This window comes from Strix uralensis, chromosome 3 (assembly GCF_047716275.1).
Source record: "Strix uralensis isolate ZFMK-TIS-50842 chromosome 3, bStrUra1, whole genome shotgun sequence".
In the NCBI taxonomy this organism is placed as follows: domain Eukaryota; kingdom Metazoa; phylum Chordata; class Aves; order Strigiformes; family Strigidae; genus Strix; species Strix uralensis.
The window spans coordinates 2,485,929-2,506,201 of NC_133974.1; the positions used below are offsets into that span (position 1 = coordinate 2,485,929).

At 46.9% G+C, this 20,273-nt stretch overlaps 1 protein-coding gene across 4 annotated transcripts in view; it reads left to right on the forward strand.

The window, feature by feature from the left end:
• The window catches only part of EXTL3 (exostosin like glycosyltransferase 3), a 134,591-nt gene that overhangs the window by 103,828 nt on the left and 10,490 nt on the right, over positions 1-20,273 (forward strand). For 3 of the 4 annotated variants that reach the window (XM_074861321.1, XM_074861322.1, XM_074861323.1), the window contains one exon: positions 20,044-20,171. In XM_074861321.1, the coding sequence (XP_074717422.1) occupies positions 20,044-20,171 (128 nt within the window). Of the gene's footprint in view, positions 1-20,043; positions 20,176-20,273 lie in introns of those variants that run through there. The other variant, XM_074861324.1, reaches the window with a different exon arrangement.

Below are 20,273 nucleotides of genomic sequence, written 5' to 3' on the forward strand. Positions count from 1 at the left end.
GCTGACATTACTAATCTCAAATCCATCGCTTTGGATGTGGGGGCTGAGGGGTGGCACCACCTGAATGGTGGTGCACCAGCTGAGCCTGCTGGGCGGGGTATGTTGGTTGCAAAGGAAGAGTGACATTTACCCTCGTTCACTGATAATTGAGATTTTGTACTGACTTCATATTGAGGTTTATTGCTGGAGGGGGTGGGTTGAATCAGGATCATCCAGTTGTGTTGTGGTTTTACTTCGTTTTGAGCCAGTGTAGCATCTCTCCCACTTTCCCAGTAATGACTGGTTTTCACTTGGGTTATTTTGGGAAGCCCAAGGGCTTTGCATGGGCTGCTGGTACCCAGCTGAGCTGTGAAAGGGCTTCCCCCATTTGGGGCTAAACCTTTTTCAGCCCAAACCAATATTTCACAACCTGTGCTCACATTTTAAGAAATTGCAGCTTGAACTTCCAACTCTTCTTTCTTTTCTGCGTGGCTGGAAAAGCCCTGCAACAGTTTGCTTCCTCCTCTTCCTCTGGGGTTAGGTGGTGTGTGCTTGTAGGCATTTCTGAGCAATTTAGCTGGGTTCACTGCCAATGCCAGCTCCTGTGGCTTTCAGCAGTGACTAATCCTTTCCTTCAGCTTTGTTATAGAATAAGTAGCTGGCTTTGATCTCTGCAGCCAGTTCCAGTGGCGTAACGTCCTTTTCTGCTGGCTTGGTGGCCGGCTGAGAAAGCTCATTCAATTTAGCTGCTTGTTTAAAAAGGAATAATCTTTGGAAAATGTCTAATCCGGAAGCATTGCTGCATCTGCAGACCTGTTTGGCTGGCCACAGTGTCCCTTGAAATGCCACTTGTTAATCAGGAGCAGACGGGGGGGAAATGCCGTCATGACTTTCCCTTCTGTTTGGGCAGCGTCTGTATGACTGTACTGTGCCGAGCTCGCTGCTGAAGGACGGGTGCCTTAGGTTTGCGTCTTCTTTTTAGCAGAAATACTCGAAGGTGCTTCGGTATCTCCATTTTAAGGAGCGTGATGGGGTCCCTGGGTGATGCTTCTGGCTGAGAAGAGGAGGAACAGAACCTGGTCAGACTGTAACAGCAGCATGTAGCGTGTCATGGTGGCAACATGAGCTTCTCTGCTTGGTTTGGGGTTCTGATAAGAGCAGAGCCAACCTTGCAAACTAACGCTCGCAAAGTCACCAGTAACTCGAGCTGAAGTGGTGTGTGAGACCCAGGGTGCGGTCCTCACGAGGACCATGAGTTAGACAAGAGAATAAAACTCTGCATGCTGATCATACCACCAGTTCAACTGATCCTTTTCCTTCCTGGGAGCTTTGTATAAATACCAGCTCGGGTCTTGACTTCTACCAGGTACCTAACCCTTCCTGGGTGATGTGACTTGTGCTTTTCTGGACCAACTCACCTGCTGAAGCTCCTCAGTGAGTCAGACCTTTAGACTGGGCACGTACTGCTTTTCCCTGCCTCACTCTAGGTTGAAACTCTTGGGTACAAAATCAGGAGGAACCCAACTTAAATTTCAGCTCCTGGATTGCATATGGGAGTGGGGAGCTACAGGTTTGTTTCCAGAAGGAACAATTCAGGCAATGGTTTCTGTGACAAAATCAACTGAGAAAATCACCTTGTTTCTTAGCATTGAGCCACTTTACACATGAGATTTGCACCATCCGTGGCTTAACGGGTCCCATCCAGTGCACCAACTTTACCGGTGGTATATCACAGGTTTACGAGTTAAATTTCTCGAGGAGAGCAATTTTATAAGACAGGGTGATGTTGCACAGAAATGTCAGTGTGCTGCTCTCGGGTACGTAGCACCACCTGCTGCCTGCGAAGCACGGTGCTGCCGGAGAGGCAAATTAGTTCTCAACTCCCTGTGAGTTTTGCTCTCTCGATATCTATTTTTACCGTTGTATAGCAGAAGAGGAAGGAGCAAATTTGCTGCTTAGTTTACCTGCGATGCTAAAATCCAGATGCTTGTCACTGCAGGGCCTAAGCAACGGTGCAGCGATGCGTGAATGTACGCTGATAATGTAACAAGCAGCGCTGACTTCTTGGGGATTTGCACTCTGAATATTAACTCAAACACCCTTGCAATACTCCACTGCTGTGGCTTAAAACCAGCACTTAATTCTTTCACCTGTCATATGCTGGTTTCTAGTAGCTTTAACATAGGCAAAATGTTACCATAGCCTCAGCTGTCTGAATTTCCTTGGCTTAGGATGCAGCTAATGGGGTCGGTGACCAGAAGGAAGGCGTTACTGTCGGGCATTGGAAAAGAAAAATAAAGGAGGGAAGCATCCTTGCATACTACTATGTACGTAATTGGATGTTTTTTCTCACACATGAAAGCTTGAAGATGTCACAGGGGCCAGTCCCCCTGTGTGGAAGCCTTTAACCATCAACATGAAAGCTGTCCGTGCATCTTCAAAACGCTCTCCTCTCTGGAGCAGGCTCTGTCACAACAGCCAAGGGACAAAAGTGGCATAATAGGACTTGGCACCAGAGTCAGCACAGCAACAAAATACCACATTGTTTTTCCAAGGCTGGATTCCTGCTACTTTTAGAGTTTGCATGGTGGCCTGCACATACCTGTTTAAATGGCAACAGAATATTTAATGTCCACAAATTATTCCTCACAGTGGAACAAGCATGGGGGGGAACTGAGTGTGTGGATGCATTTTCTCTATTTTTTTCCTTCTGTTTTCACCCTCTTTATCACAGGTGATAGTCCCCCTGTGCTCTGCACTGGTGAGGCCACACCTGGGGTATTGTGTCCAGTTTTGGGCACCTCAATCCGAGAGAGATCTCAAGGGGCTGGAGCGAGTGCAGAGGAGGGCAACGAAGCTGGGGAAGGACCTGGAGAATAAATCCTGTGAGGAGCAATTGAAGGAGCTGGGACTGTTTAGTGTGAGGAGGAGAAGGCTGAGGGGAGACCTCATCACTCTCTACAGCTCCCTGAAAGGACATTGTAGAGAGGTTGGTGCTGGTCTCTTCTCCCAGGGAATTAGTGACAGAACAAGAGGGAACGGCTTTAAACTGCAACAGGGGAGGTTCAGACTGGACATTAGGAGAAAATTTTTCAGAGAAAGAGTGGTCAGAGAGTGGAATAGGCTGCCCAGGGAGGGGGTGGAGTCCCCATCCCTGGGTGTGTTTAAGGGCCGTTTGGATGAGCTGTTGGGGGATATGGTGTAGGGGAGAACTTTGTAGAGTCGGGCTGAGGGTTGGACTCAATGATCCCAAGGGGCTTTTCCAACCTGAATGATTCTGTGATTCTTTTCATTCTTTGTAACTTTGTTATTGCAGCTTTTAGTTTATATGGCACCCTGTGTTGACATCCACTTCACTGCAAGCTACGCCCTTATTCTGATAAAGTCCTAGAGCCTGGATATCTGTGTTGCCTTTCTTCCCGTGCTTTTAACAGTCTTGGTGGAGTGGTTTTGCTGTGCAAAATCTTGATTGTGCATTCTGTGCAGGGTGCCTTATTTGTGAAGTGAAGACGGCCTTATCTACCAGAGTAGCTACAACTTGATGCTGTACCACAAGAAATGGATGGGCCCCCAGGCACAGGAGAGGAGCAAGCTGTTATCACCAAGGTCATGAATTTGGCTTTAGCTTGTGGGTATTAAATAGAGGAGACAAAAGAAAATCTATGTTACTAAAGTTTGCTGGAACAGGAGGGACCTTGTGGGGCATTGGGACATCAGGGAGGCAACTGTGAGGGACATAAGAAGGTTATAAAGAGGAAGGTAACTCTTGGATACAAGGTTAGAGAAATAGATGAGGAGCAAGAGAGAGGCTTTAATCACTGTTTGTTCTTATGTGTCTGGTGTAGCTCACAGGTGCCTCCCCAAGCTCTGTGGGATCGATCAGCAAAGATATTGCAGCTCTCAGATAGAAGATGGTGACTTATTCCCAAGTTTACCGGTGGGCTGGCAGTGGTGCAGCACAGCAGCCGCAATATTATTCACCTCCTGGACAGTCTCTTACCCCTTTTCCCCATGGTTCCTGCCTGTAGCTGGCAAGGAAGCAGATGCTGCTCTCTCTTATCTAGCTGATGGATGCTTTTTCTTCGGTTTTCTCGAAATCAAACTCTGTGGTTAACGATAAGGCATGACAGATCTCCCTGCCGTGCTGTGCATGCGCAGTGCTCCCCTATCCAAAAAGCAGCTCCTGGCTCCTTCCTGTGCTTCTGGAGGAGGAAGTTCATCTCATGTAAAAGCGATCGATAAGCAGAAACATGATGGAGTAGCTGGATTCAGAGCCAAGGGCTACAGTTGTTTTCCCGTTGTCCTGACTGCTGGATCCTTGGAATTGGTACTGTTTAACTACAAGTACTCAGGAAGGATTGGAGGCTTTTTTTCCTGATGGCAGTGAGGGGATGCCATTTTAGAGAGCATAGGAAAATCAGGGGGAAAAGCAGTAGTTTTAAGTCACTTCCATTTGTTTACAACCTTCAGTTACTTAATGAAAGTCTGTGTTAGCCCTGTGAAGAATATTTCCCTTCTGAAACTGTCAGAAAGACCATAAGCAAGGAGCTGAGGGCATCTTGCTAATAAGCCAGAGGGAAACTGAGGCACAGAGAACAGAAAACCATGCCTAGTCCCTAAAGCATGCATTCATATGTCTCCTTATAAGCTCAGAGAAATGGTGTTTTCACCTATTCCCAGATTTATGAGCAGCAGAAAGATGGGAGATCTAGTGAAGCTGTTCTTAGGCTTCCCAGATAATATTTTCAGATCAAAATAGTTTAGCAAAGTCTTCAGGTTTCTGAGTGCTTATCTGAATTGAACTCTTGAGGGTTTTTTGAGGTTTGTGTAGGGAAGAGAAATGGTTTTTGTCCTCGACATTGAACGCTTAAAGCTTTTTGGGCAGGGAGGTTCAGTTTCCAACTTGGCTGTGGAAGGGCTAATCGTTGCTTTGATCTCCCGAGCTGCCCAGAGCCCTGGCTGGTGGAAGCCTGTCTTATCTCTGCAGTAAGGGACAGCCCCATCTTTTACTGTGAAAGAAGAGAGCTAACAGGGAACAAGAAAATTGCTTTTCTGGGGAGAATATAACAGCTGTAAGCTAGATAATTCTTTGCAGTAAGGCTCATTTTCCTCTTGCTCTGAATGTAGGTGACAAAGCAAATTGGTTTCAAAACACTGGTAATAATTAGGTTGATTTTATCAGAAATTTATAAAAAGAATTGTTTTTAATTATGTCTCATTTAAGTGAACTCTAATTTCTAACACATGCTGGTCCTTAATTCCCAACCCATACTGTGGATTGTGGGAGGTGGTTATGGTAGTCTGTATTCATCCCAGCCATGTGTTTGTCAGTAATGTATTAACTGTGTCTCGGTGAAAGCCTTTGTTCCCCCTTGATTTTATTTTATTTTTAATTGACTGGTGGGAAGAGTTTAAATAGATCACTAAGCCAAGATTTGAAAAACATTATGTTGTCCACCGCAAAGCTTGGAGAACATGGGGATGGCGCTCCTCTTGCTGCGGCCACCTTCTCTTCTGGATGGAAGCAGACGGCGGGCTGGTGTGGGACACGGACCACGTGAGGTAGGATCCAGCCATGGGATCCAGCAATTAGGATCCAGCAGTTGAAGCCTGCGAGCAAAAGGAAAATCTTCAGAAACCCATCTGGTGCTTCTGTTCTGGTTTGTCATCTACTGGCTCTGCCGTGTCGAGTGAGAAGGCGTTTATTGCTTGCTGAGGCGAGACTGTGTGTGTGGTGAAACTGCCTTTCCCCTTTATTTGACCACATTCAGGGTAATATTCCGACCCTGTTCTCTGATATTTGAGCTGATGGGAATTGCTTTTCTCCATGAGCTGTACTCATCCCAGAGAAAAATGAGAGATAAAATGCTGATGAGGGAATCATGGTATGGAGTTGCTAGTTCTTCTAACATTACATAAAAGAGCTCTCATCTCTAGATAATGGATTTGAGGACAGACGTGCTGGCAGAAAGCTGTCTTCGTTTCACCCAGACCCATCAGAACTTTCCCAGTGAGATCTCAGCCTTCTCATCTCAGAGGTCCCCAGAAAGCTTCCAATCTGGAATAAACCTGGAAGCCAAAACTGGGTTTGCATGCCTGAGTGCTCTTTATGGTTGCTGCTCCCAGCCACGTAAGCATTAATAAATCCTCTGTCCTCTTCCCATCAAAAAAATAATCTACCTGCAAATTTGATAGTTTCTTGGCTCTGCTTATATACCAAGTTTATATACCAGCTTTTTTAGTAGCTGCTCAGTAAGTTAATAGTCTGACCCCAATTCCTTCCTCTGTTAGTTGAGATATAATGTTCATTTTGATGCCTTCAGCCCCCAGGTAGGAATGCCTGCGCTAAAGCTCTTCTAGGATGGGACACAGCAGCTTTTAAATGCTGAATAACATCACTGAGCATCGTTGGATGTAATGTATTCCAAACAGTGAGACGTACCAATTTTAACAAATTTAAAAATAATCGCACCTGCTCTGCCAGGCGTTTTGTTTTACTGCTGTAGTGGAAATCCTGTTTGACAGACACAGAGTAGAAAGAGAAGGAACCTGCTGAAGAAGTAATTGCACAACAATACTGGAGATTTGCACTGATGAAAGTCTGTTAATTAAAGCAGCTGGGCTATCAGCCAAAGAGCAAAGTGTGGAAAGATAAGCTCTGCCTCACTTAGTGAACAGAAAGAAGCTATTTCCAGTAATCCCCCGGGACCACATCCCTTGGGTTTCCAGCACTTTCTTCTTCCACTGGAGATGCTCCGACTCCCTGTTGTGCATTTCTGTATCTCTAAGATGGATGTTGCTGTGTTTCCTTCCCATTGATGCTGATGACCTGGTGTTGCATGGCAGCTGATGGCTTGGCAAGAGGAGGATACCTCAAGGGTGCTCCTGAACTGCCTTGCTGCCTTTTAGACAGCAGATGAGATGTGACAGCCCTTCTCAGATCCATCCCTGAGCTCTCAGTCCATTTGCTGCCAGACTTCTCAGCACGGACCAGGGGACTAGCAATGTGTCTTTTCCAATGAAATTAGACGTGCATGAATTAGCTAGTGGAGTCTTAAGAGTGAAGGGATGAGAGAGATCTGGGCTTCAATACTTTAGAAGGTTTGGGGTTTTGCTTGTTTTTTTAAAATAAGGTCAGGGAGTTGCAGTTTGTCCATCCTTCTTAAGCTCTCGTATGGCTGTTCCAGGCTCTCGTATGACTCTTTCAAGGAGGACAACATACTGAGATTGTACCTGGGCTGGTACATCTGTGATGAGGCTCCACCTACATAGCACAGCTGGGAAAGTGAGGCAGGGACACTGAATATTTTTGCCAAAATAAGGTCAGGCTTTCCCAGTCAGTTCCCCTGTGAGCTGGTTGGGTTTTAATTCTTCATCTGTACAGGCTGTATTACACAGCATATCTGTGGTTAGTTCCAAGTACAGGAACAGGATAGTCCTGGCTGTGGGCTCCTTCCTGGCCTGTTTTCACTCTGCTGCTCTGAATTTCACAAGCTGCTCTGACAACAAATTAGCCCAAGGAGTCCTGGCTGCGGGTATCACTACAACATTGTGCAACTCTGCCCTGTGTAGTACAGTACCAGCTTCCCTCCGATACCCAAAACAGATCCAGGAGATGAAAGCTAGTTCAGAGCAGCAATCACTCTAGCCTGATGTGCTCCTCCAGCTCTGCCTACCTCCAGGGATGGGCCAGGGTGCTGCGAGGATCTGCAGCTCCTCTGCTAGCAGAACCAATCTCCTGCTGAATCCCAGGACTCAGAGCTGGCTTAAATCTGAAGCAGAAAAGTGGTATCTGTTCCCAGGCTCACTGGCAGTAATGCACATCTATTCTGGAGCTGTTGGTATTTACCAGTCTAGCTCTGGAAAGTTTTTGCTGCGCACAAACAGTTTGAATCCCCCATCCCTGAGCTCCAAGCGCCAATACTCCACCTTGTGAAAAGAGTTAAAAGATGCTGCTTGCCCTCTTTCTGTCTCTTTGCGTGTTCTCTTTTTCAACAGCGAGGGCTGGTTAGAAATGGCATCTCTGTGTTTTACCTAATATTAACAAAAGGGCTTTAGTGCAGAAAATGCAAGACAGGTCTCCCTGTTTCATCAGCGCTCAGCTCTCCCCGAGCACGCTGCTGGAGCTTGTCCAGGGAGAGCTCAGGTGCCCCAGCTGGATGGAGCACAGAGCTGGAGAAGGGACGCTGTAGAGATGGGCAAGTCATGGTGGGGAAGAAGCTTCCCCTTGGATTGGACTTTATAGTGCAGATAAAATTTATCAGGGACGGGCAATGGGGAGACTGACACAAGCCTGCTATTTTTTTGCTGTATTAAATTATACAGAGCTGTGCTTCTCCAGCCTCAGACTCTTGGGTCTCAGCCTTATGCATCCAACCCTGTTGTTTCACCACTTAACTGATGCTGCCCTACCAAGCGTTGGGTGAAATTTGTTGGTTTTCATGACTTAGAATTTGAAAGGACAATATTCCTATTGTCTAGGACTGACCTTTGAAAATCCTCTAACAGTTTATTTTCAGTCAAAGATCTTTGAGTTGTTAGCAAACATTCATCAACCTAACAGCTGTCCTGCAAGATGAGGAAAGGATAGACAGCACCAGTTCGTTAAAATGCAGCCACATTGGCGTGGAGCATGCCAGTAGTTTCAACAGTGCATTATATCATTACCCCGAGCTTCAGAAGAGGAAGCATTTTATCCAACAACCTTTTTGCTATTAAAATTACCACTGTAGCAGCTGAGGGGTATTTGGAGAGGAAGAAGAGGCACAGAAGATGAAGTTCAGAGTTGAGATGGACTGCCAGAAGCAAGAGCTTGAAGATGGAAAGGGTAAAATGAAGGCTGAGAAAAATGAGTTTTTCTGAGAATATATTTTTGTTGTTAGGCAGAGTGTTCTGGTGCTGTCACTAGAGAGGTCCTGGTGGCAGGACTGTGGTCTTTCCTGCAGAAAGTTGGATGTGACACCCCACATGGCCTCTTACAGGAGCCACGGACAGCAGGACAAGAGCAAAACCTCACCGCAGAATCAACACCTGGTAAGGGCTGTACTGCAGGCAAGTTCAATGCTGCAACTTTTAAATTGCAGCAGAAATGCAGAAGACAGGATGTTTCTAGTTTATTTAACTTACTTTGTCTTACAGAAACCAAATAGTTGCATACGTATGGCCCTGCTTGCACTGTGCATGCTCTTGCATGCCCCACCCAGAGAGGTGGGCATGAGTCTCTTGAACTGAGAAACCAGCACCAGGACAAGAGGGAATGGCCTCAAGCTGCGCCAGGGCAGGGTCAGACTGGCTCTTAGGAAGGATTTCTTTGCAGAAGGGGTTGTTGGGCGTTGGAATGGGCTGCCCAGGGCAGGGGGGGAGTCCCCATCCCTGGAGGGGTTGAAGAGTCGGGTTGACCCAGCGCTGAGGGATGTGGTGGAGTTGGGAACGGTCAGTGTGAGGTTCATGGTTGGACTGGAGGAGCTTCAAGGGCTTTTCCAACCAAAATGATTCTGTGATTTTGTGACGCTTCTGCTGCCGTCCGTCGTCTCCACAGTGTGTTTCAGCTCTGAGCTCTGGGACTTGACAGAATAAATTTCATCTGAATTTTCAGACCTTGAATATCAAAATAGGATTTGCCAGGTGAATGCAGGTTTGCAGTATTAGTCTAGCTGTAGCTTGAAAGAGCGTCAATGAAGAACCGCCACTTCATTCCTCTGTCGGAACATCACGCCTTTGGATATTGCCGATTTCATTCCAAAATAAAACCCCACCAAACCCAACATTGGGCTTATCGGTATCAAAACCTTGAGCGTGAGATCTTCTCAAATGGCTTCTCTGGTTTCACAGCAAACAGCAACTTGTAAATGTGGCTCGTGATCCCAGACGTGCCAATGGAAGTTGGGTCGTGAGCTCTTCTGTCCCCTTGCGCTCAGCAGTTTTCCCCTGCGAGCTTTCATGTACAGCTCAGAGTGGAGTTTTGGAAAGTTGAGAAATGAGTGAGATGAAGCAATGGGAGATGAGGTGTTTGAAAACCTCAACTGCAAGTGACAGCATGTTATCCCAGGGATGTTCTTTGGAGCCAAATAATTACAAATAATTGTGAAATAAATCTAATCGGACAACCAACTCAAAGTGCATCTTTAATTGCACAGCCACTAACAGCAACACACAGAGAGAATAAAAATAAGTGAGTATCTAGATCCCTTTACTGTTAAAATAAGCATTCTTCTCCTTTTTAGTTTCTCTAGAAAGATGTGACAGCTGCACCCGTATGAAAATGAATAAATAATCAGTTTTATTTGTATCGCAAGCTGTTTTCTCATCTTAGAGATGAGCAACCCACTGATAGCAGTCGAGTAGTTTAAAGAGAGACCAAGTGTTTGCACATACTACGTGCACGGACACAGTATCAGTTTACAAAAAGGATTTCCGCCAGTATCTTCCTGTGTGGTTTTGTTCTCAGTGGGGAATAATTTATGCTTGGTTTTATGTTGCGTTATTTAATTACGCGTATTTTAAAAATGCATCTGTTTTGCCAATTTATATGCAGTATACGCTGCCTTTGGATAGCTTTGTAGCGAAATACCCTTCCAGTGAAACTCTTTTCATACCTCTGGAGATGAGTCTTAAAATAGTCTATAAATCCTTTTCATTCGAATTTTGAAAATGCCTTAAGTTGGAGGTAACAAAGCACAGAGGCTGGAGGTTCAGGGCGTAAAGGAGGGGGGCTGTAACTGTTTCAAGGTAAAGAGGAAGCGCTGGGGAAGGAGCAGCAGAATAATTAATACATGAGAAAGGGGATAACGGTAACTTTCCAATCCATCTTTACAAGCAAAGATTAAAGGGAAAACAAGAAGGTGAAGAATTGCCAGGGGAAGCCCATGTGAAAACCAGGGACATCTCATCAGGCAATAGAAGACTGAAGAAACATCCCGCTAAGAGTGTTTCTGAAGAGCTGGTTTTGGGTGGATGTTTAAATAAATGACTGATATTTTTGGTGCAAGTGCCATCAAATCAAGCAAGAGAGCAGATTCCAGAGAATATGTATGGGGTAGGTGAGAACTGATGTGGAAGAGATCTGGGAACGAGCACTGGTGCAGAAATGCAGCCTCCTTTCTCCTGCTTGCTCTTGCCTTGGCCCGGCCGCAGCAGATGCGAAGCCAAGTGCCTCATGGCCTGGGCCTCACCTGGACTAGCCGGAGCAGAGCTCTGGGAATGGCAGGGCTGTTTCGTAGGGAGAGACCAGTCGCGGGAGGAGCAAATCCCCTAATGGCAGCGCCTCGCGTGCAGGTGGATCCGAGCAGCCTGGATCTCTCCCCAGGATGGCTTTGGCAGGGGTGACGAGGCTCATTTAGGAGCTGTGGTCACATCCGTGCCCGTTTATCAGTATCTTCTGGATTTCGGTGTGTTCATCGTAGGATAATGGCAGAAGATTGTTGTCTTAAACACCTCAAAGAGCTGCTTTCTGCATCTGTGATTTTGCCTTTGCCTCCCAAATTTTTTTTAAACATTAATTATCATAAACGCTCACAATCAAAAGAACATCCATTTCATTACAAAATGCCAATCTGCTAAAATCTGTCAGTGCTGGTGGCGTTTCTGGAAGGAGCTGTAACACCATGCTTACGCCCGTGTCAAAGTTCAGGGCTGCAATTTCCTCTGGATTTGCAGCTCATCAGGAACTGTCAGAAATGCCCTGTAGTCCCATGTCATGCTGGACTAATTTCCTTGAGTTTTTGGCTCCCGGCTGGGAATGTGAGGGTGATTGCAGGGAGGAAAGGCATCAGCCCGGCGGCTTGATTATGGTGGAAAGGCCATGCTAGCATCCCATCTTCGGCCTGCTGCCTGCCCGCGCAGCCCTGGCAGCGTGCCGGGAAGAGCATCATGTTGTATCGGGTGAGGCTGGATTTTTTTATTTCTTACAAAATGAAGAATAGCTGGCTGAGCTCAAGGCTTGAATCTGTGCTTTTCAGTGTGATTTTGGCTTTAGAAAGCAGCATGCTGGCCAGTAGGAATTGGATTAATTTCTGTGCTCTGTAGATGGGGAGGGGTTTCTCATGATGGGAGTTGAGGTTGGCAGGAGGAAACAGTTCTGCATGGCCAGGGCAGGACCCCAGGGCTGCTGAGTTTGATGCTGCACTTTCAGGAGGCAGTTGATAGTCTTCAGTAAGCACCACCGTAGTTGTCCTTGGTAAGGGCAGTCAGATAGATTTGAGGTCTGGGCTGAGAGCCATGGTGATCTTGCCAGCTTTTTGTGGAGCGTCTCAGCTTGCCCAGGAGCAGGTAGTGATAAAACGCTGAGAAAATCGAGGGGAAAAAAAGACTGCAGTCTTGGTCAGACCCATGTGATTCACATGCACATCATCTAACTAGAGGGCTGCAGAGATTTTTGGTGGCATCTGTAGCGATGGCAACAGCTTCTTTGGCTTCTCCTTGGCAGCTGCCTTGGCAGAGAGCTTGGCTTCTCATCATGCAGCCAACGTGCACATGCGGTGCCTGCCTTGGGACCGGCCTCTTCTCTCTTTTCAGCTCCCTGACATGTTAAATGGGGGAAAGATAACACAGAGCACGAGACAAAGAAGAATCAAAGTCATCTTTAAGAGAGTGAACCTCAGGTATGTAGTTTCCATATGGAGCCTCTCCCGATGCCAAAATCCCTGCCGTGGCTGGGATGATTACAGCGTGCTGCATCCCTGTCTGACATCCCAAACTTGTTGCTTGATTTCCAGCTGGTCAGTGCAAACCCATTCTGACAGCTGCACTCCTGAAAAAATACACAGCTTCAAGGATGCTGCTGTTTCGTGGGACCAGGCAGACTTGTTGTCTTCCTCGTCCGCATCTCTCATTGCATTTGCAAAGAAGCAAGTGCCAGTCTGATCTAACACCTCGGTTGCAGAGGGAGCAGGGAATGGAGTCAGCCATGGTAAAAAAAGATATGATTTATCCTGCTTATGCATACGTGAATCTGCACACACATAACTCCTCCTAAGGTGTCTTGTAAATAATCTTAGCACTTGTATGCTGATGCATAGAGGGAAGGGGCCCTGATGTATCTGGTAATCTGTGGGTCTTAAGGGCTAATCTGGGCAGCTTTCTCAGTCAGAGGATGTCTGAATTTGTCCAAACTAGGAGTCAAAAATAAATGTGTGATTACAGAATAGTTTCAGGGATATTTGGTACCTGCTCATTGTTCCCTTTTGCTGGAATTTGCCATCTCCCAACATCCTCTAAAAGAGCCCTCCCTAACCTCTATTAAGCCTAGTTTGGCTGACTTTCAATTGCTTTCCTCTCCACATTAGCAGCCGCGTGTGCTGTGAGCCTGCAGGCGCGTGGGAGAGCTGGAGAAGTCTTGGCTTCCCGTGTGCTTCCTGCAGAAAGGAAAAGCTGTCATCAAGGTGGACGGGAAGCAGCCTGCTCAGCTTGAAACAAGGATGTGGGATATGGGTGGGATGGAGATCATCAGCTTCCAAATGTGTAAATTTTGTCATCTTTGATGGGTGAGGATGATGACGGTGGCACCTCTGGAGCCAAAGCCAAGTGGTCAGACTTGTCGTCCATGATTTGGGAGACGTGTTACCACTTTTCTTCACGGAGAGGATCTAACTCCTGCCTGCTCCTCCATGAACAGCAGGGTCTTCGGTGGGAGCTTTGTCCCAGATGAGGTCCTGGGCAGATCCCACTCCTATTTTCAGTGCTGTCCCCATTGGGCTAAGCTGAGTTTTGCAGAGGGCTTTGCTCTGGTCCAGCAGATCAATCCTTGGGACAGCGGCAAGCAAAAGGTCAGAACCCTGGAGCCTCTGCTTAGAGCGCTCCCCTGCAAAGCAGAGGCTTGCTTCGCTGAATCTTATTAATAAAACGTTCAGACTCGGTGCCAAGAAAAGGGATTGACAGTGCTGTAAATCTGCATCCTCCCTGGAGGACTGCGCTGGCAGGAGCTCTCGGCTTTTTCCTTCGAAGTGTAGATTGAGGTCAACTCTTCAGGCAGAAGAGGCAGATGCATTTGGCTCCCACGTCTTCAGTGCTGCAATTCTCAGCTGCATGTGAAAGGGAACTCGTGGTGTCCCCATCCCCACTCTGCCTATGGTGCTATTTTTTCCCCAGCCCATTTGGGTTGAATTGGCATGTATTTGGGAATGATGAAAACGGCTTCTTTTCCCAAGAGCTTGTTCTTTATCTCCCCAAATTATTCAGCTCTCCTAAGGGCATCCTTCTGGCTTTTTTCTCATAAAGACCTGACACCAACAATGAGGTTCCCAGTTTCTTGCAGAGTTTGCTCTTTGCCCAGAAATCAGTCCAGTTCACTAAGTTGAGCTGTCAAAACTTCTCCAAGGGCATAGACGTTCTTCATGTTTTCACCATCAAATTATATGTGACACTTAATTTAAAGCTTAAGCGGAAAGCCTCACTAGCAAGGAGATTGCTGGAAGATATTGATTTTACTGCATTTTTATATTTATGTATAAAAACGTACTATAAAGTATTGGTTAAGGGCATTATTGCTGGGCAGACTCTGGATTTACACTCTGTTTTAGTTCTCTAACATTTTTAAGATCGATTTGACCAACGCAGCTATGAACAACACCAGGGGCAAATGGGCTTGCATAGAGTTGTGGGGTTTTGTGTTTCTCGGGTCAAAAAAACCCCCATGAGGTGGAACTGAATCACCTTGAATTGCTGAAAGGAGAAGAAACTAATGTGGTGTTTTGGGTGCTCGGGGGCATTTTAGGTCTTGCAGTTTGATTCAAAAGTTTGAAAACTGTTAAGGATGTTCATGATTTTGAGCCGGGGAAAATTTAGGTTATGGCAAAGTGTTTTTAAAAAAAAAAATAGTCTCAGGGAAAAGCCGAAAATAACCAAAATAAGACAGCCAGAAGTACACAGTCTGGGATAATTTTGAGTCTAGAGGGGCTGGAGTTTGCATGCAGGTCCTACCACTGATGCTCGGAGTGTTCAGAGCCTTAACATTTGCTGTAGAGGAAGGTGGCTTTTTGGTGTGTCTGTCTTACTGCTCACTGGTTGATTTTGTGTCCTCCTCACTATTTTAATCTCCTTGCGTAAGGGCAGCTGCTGACTCTTTGTTTTGCTGGAGTGCAGCATTTCAGCTTTGCTGAGGAAACATCTTTTGTTGGGTTTTGACAGAGCTCTTGGCTCAAGACCCTTGAGAAACAAGATTGTGGCAAAATCGGTCATTAAAATGATGGAAGGGCAGGTGAAACATCCCTGGGTGAGAGATTGAGACCTCAATCTGTTTGAAGAAGAAAGAGAGAGGCTTTGGTTATGGCTCTTGTGTACTTTTCTGGGGAGGATGAGGCCCATCAAGGAGCAGCAGCTGGGAGCTGAGGGCAGATAATTCTCGAGGAGCAAGTTGTTAATGTTTGACTGTGAACGTCTCAGAGGAAAGGTGGATTCTCCCACTCTTGATGTCTTCAAATGCAGACAGGATGCCTTTCCAACAGAGATGCTTCTACCGGTGACAGCTCAGGTCTGAGATGAGATCCCTGTGACCTGGATCATGCAGAAAGTGACTTGAAAGTCCCTTTTGGCTTAATTTACTTGTGTCAACCCCCCCAGCCATCTGCCACTGGTTCTCCAGAAGGCATTTAGGGTTCAACCAGTGCCACAAAGTTTGAACTCACGGCTTTGTGATTTGGTCTGAGTTGTCATTTCACAGCTGTCTTACGGTGCCGTGTGATGAGTCTTCTAGAGGAAGGGTGGCTGCATCAAGTCTCCTGGACCACCATGTAAGGAGGTCACACAAGATAATCAAGATGACCTCCCCTGGCCTGTAAATCCCTGAATTTGGCAACGTAACATGGCTCTTGTCTGTACGTATAGATGTGTGGTCACCATAGTGTCTGCTGGCTTTCTCTACCCAGCCCCACGCATGGTGGAAGGAGATTAATTAGTTATTTCTGGAAGAGTGCTCTGAGATGCCTGCAGCCGAGGACATGGCACAATAAGGTGTCGTTCAGCTGTATTTTAAGTGTGTGATGAAGTCATGAAAAATTGTTAAATCTCACTTAATGCCGTGTGAGGGAGAGGATTGGACTTTTTTTGTATTTTGCTGGTATAATAGCCTTTCTTTTTTCACCTGGCCTAATAAGCTTCTGAGTACATTTGTGCCCATAATGTCCATTTCATGCCTGAGAAATCCGGTGTTTTTAGAGGCCCACTGAAATGTAAAAACTTTAGAAGAGATAGAAATGTTTCAAGTCCCTGAATCAAATACTCTTCCCATAACCTGTTTTTACAAGATTAGTTGCTTGTATTAAAGCTGGAAAGTTCCCTGAAAATTCACTTTTATGTTTCTCAAGAGTTATATTTTCTGTCTAATAATGCGATGCCCTTGTTTCTGCAGCTCGGGATGCAGCGTATGCGGTCAAGATCAAAACCTGGTCTTGCCTGGGGAGGCACCGTGCTAGAACCGTCTTGGGGAGACAGAGAGACGGGAGGAAGGTTTTGAATCTCGACCTCATGGCTCCCATCTCAGATCGCTGCCTGCAGGTCCCCACGCGCTTCCTTGGTGTAGTCGCCCGGGGCAAAGCGCAGGGATTTGCAAAAGCCACTGAATAGTTGGCTGATGACAATTAGCAGCATCCTAAAACTGCTGTAAATCCAGGATTGATTCTTTGAAAACAAGGCATCAAGGGCTTTAAGTTGCTTCTAACTTTTGCTGGAACTAATGTGATGAATTGAATGTGCGTGTCACGGCTTGGAGGCATCTGGCTCCTTTGTAGCATCCTTCTCTTTAGGGAAGAGTTTAATGCCAGTGAACTGATCTCTATCCTCTGGGGTCCCCAGTTTCAGATGTTTCAGGCAAGGTCCACTTCACTTTCTCAATTCACAGTAGTTGCATCATGTTATTGTTCAGCAAGTTATGAGAAAACAAGTCAATAAAGTTTGCCGGGTTTTTCCTTGGGATCTATCGATTTACAGGGTGATTAAATGCTCCCAGATGAAAGGCAGGAGTACACCTATTCTTGGTGAAAGGCAAAAGCTGAACACTGACACTTCCAGACCTGCAAAGCTTCAGACTTGATGGAGTAACCTGAAACATGCCCGTTGCAGAACTTCTGCCAAGTTTTGCGTCCTGTCCAGATCTTCACAAGGCAAGAAGGTGGATCTCACTCTAAAGCTCAGGTGAAAAACAGCCCAGACTTTGTTGGGTTGTTGGACCTCCAAGCTAAACATTGCATCTTTACCTCTCTCTTGATTTTGAGTAGCGGCCAAAGCTCAGATCTGGCCCTGGATTCTCTTTTACTCTTTTGCACAGTCCCTCTGGAAATGGGTGACACAAAAACGTACAGTTGCCGCGGGGGCTCACTCTGGCAGCAGAAAAGCTTTAAAAGTGTCTCAACCATAAATGCAGGACAGTGCTGTGGGCAAAACCTCTGTGCTGCCGTTCTCAGCTTTGGGGAGCAGAAATGAGTTGACATTTGCAGATGCAGTACCCAAATCATTCCTGAGAAGCTGAGATGAAGACCCAGGGCGAGTAGGAGTCTGATAAATTCAAAGCGGTACCCACTTCTCAGGCCAACAGTGAGGCAGAGAGGGCTTTTTCTGCTGCTCAGCCTGGTGGTGCTCGCTCTTCTTTTGTCCTTTATCCGTCCATCCATCTTCAGCTGGCAAGGTAAGACCTTGCCTGGAAAGCATATCAACTTCCTATGGACTCAGTCCAACTTGTGCTAATCCTCATGAGTAGGACACCCACAGACCTGCCTGAGATCAGGCTTTCTGAGGAAATACCATCATAACAGCAGAGATGAAGCGTGGCACGTGCTCTTTAGCAGAAGGCTAAATTATGCATCAGTGCTGGTTTTAACAAGTTTGCAAACTTCCTAGAAAGTGGGATCTACAACGGAAGGGAAAAAAAATGGTGGTCGCAAGACTTCACGGTGCTGCTTTCAGAAATCCATCTTACATTGTTGTTGAGCTAGAGAGAGTGACGACCAGTTCCCAACTGGTCCAGGCTGGAATTTACTGGAGGGACCCATGCCTGTGTCAGAAACCAAGAAGGCTGCTCGTGGATGTTTTTTGCAATCGCTGCTGATCCTGAAGCCTTTGTGAAGCAGCTGAGGGCTGGTGTGCAGGGTGTGTTGCCCATGCGTGACTGGGAAAGGAGCTGGCCAGGTGTGGGAGGCAGAAAATTTCCTAAGGTGTTTAACCACTCACGTAATAACATCAGATCCTCTAGGTGCAACGATGTGCTGGGTGATTAATTAGAAAAGGGTTGGAAATGGGGGCTAATGGCTCTTAATTAAAAAGGTGAAATGCCTCACTGGAGGCGTTCAGTGGCCCCCACCAAGGTCTGCTTTGCTGCCCTGTGCCATGTGCTTGGTTTTGTCATCGTATCAGTTTGCCAAAGTGCTCTTCCAGTCCAAAAAGCAACTCTGACCCGGGCCCAGCTGCCCCATCTAGGCCTGCTCCTCCTGGTGCCAGCTGCAAGAGCACTTGGGTTTGCTAAAGCCAGGTACAGATACAGCTGTGGCGATGTAGGAGGAGTTTTAAATTCTCCTTATTGACAATTGGGGGACCACTCTTGGCTCCTCTCCTTTCCTGGTTGATACATCCAGAGGATGCCCCACAGTGTGTTGGGATTGGTGATGCTTCTGTGGAGGTGGTTTTCTCAAAGCCTGCGCTGGCCTCCTTGTGTCCAGGTCTTCCTTGGCCTCCTGGCCCAGCGCCTTAGGGCTGTGCCATTCCAAACCTCCTGGTTTTTTGATTCCTGTCTCACCAGCTCCCTCCCCCAAATTGGCATGTGGAGTTGCCTCCTCTCCCGCTTCCCTCCTCATCACCCATTCCCATCGTGATTCCTGCAACCTGTGTTTAACAGCAGTTCCCAGATAGAGAAGATATCCTGGGAGCATCTGCTGGCTCACGCTAACTCTGAAAGTAAATACAGACACTGTGATGATTTTTGTCATGCCTCTCCACCTTGGGAGGAGAGGGGGGAGAAATTCCTGTGCCGGCATTGTCTGTCTCTGCTTTTGCCTTCTCCTACGGGCACTAATTGCATTGCAGCCCTCCCAGGGTGGGAGTGCTGCCGGCTCGGTTCTGGCCCTGCTCCACCGTGGCTTAGAGCTGCATAATTTGTTCACCTCCCCGCAGTAAATTGTTTGTGCTTTTGATGGATCTTCAGTGAAATATTTTAATGCATTCTTGTCGAATGTTCCATTCCCCCCCCGCCCCCCAACAGCTATTGACAGATGAAAGCACTAACTCTGGCTTTACATGGGAGTTTAATCGTACCAGCTGTCATGCAGATCCCCGATACAAATATTTTCCACCGTTAATGGGTTCAGTATGGGCTTTTTTTGTGTGATCAAATGTAATCTTATTTAATGGAGTTTTATTGCTGTGATGTCTTATTCTTTTCACCAGGCTAGACTTTATTTTTAAATCAAGAGAGATTGTTCAGAGGAGAGCCAGAGAAGTCACTGGAGGGATTGAATGGGATGGGAAGCCTCGATGAACTGAGCAACTATAGATCAGCCAGGGCAGGCAAAAAGTGTAAGAGTGAGAAAGGGTCCAGTGTGGAAGGTACAGTCAAGAAAAGGGAAAAATTCAGTCTGATCTTACACGTGTCTGGCTGGGCATAAGGGAAATTGCACAGTGGTGGGGCTGGAAGAGTTTTGAGAGAGGAAGGCGTCGCAGATGAGTTGTGACCAAGGCAGAAAGCATGGATAGGTGCAGAAACAACTCGGTTCAGATCAGCGCTGGAGAAATGTTGCAAGGGAAACTTCCTCAGCAACTGTAGGAGGGATCGACCGTGGCTCCTGTGTTTCCACTTATGGCTGACGCTTCGTTATTGCAGAGCCACCCTCCTGCCTGTGAAAGGAGACCTCGAGCACAGCCATCACAGCTCGTACCTGCAGCTTGGGCTCGGCTTTTGGCAGTCCTGTGAGCTGGGGAGGAAGAAGGGCTGGAAGCTGGAGCGTTTTGCTTAGAAAGCCTTTCCCCATCACAAGGGCCATGAAGCAGCACCAAAATGCTGGACTGCTGCAGCTGGAGTGCACAGCTCCAGCCCCTCAGTCACTGGGCGTGTACAGCCACTATAACCATCATTTCTTCCTCTCTTAGGTCGTCCGCACAGAGAAGAACAGCCTGAACAACCGGTTCCTGCCGTGGGATGAGATCGAGACGGAGGCCATCCTGTCCATTGATGACGACGCTCACCTTCGCCACGACGAGATCATGTTTGGGTTCCGGTGAGTAGCCTCCGCACGTGCAGCCTTTGGACCCAAACTGATGTTTTTCCGCATCTCAGGTCGGCTCGGGAGCAGCATGGCCTCGTAGCTAAAGCCAGGGTC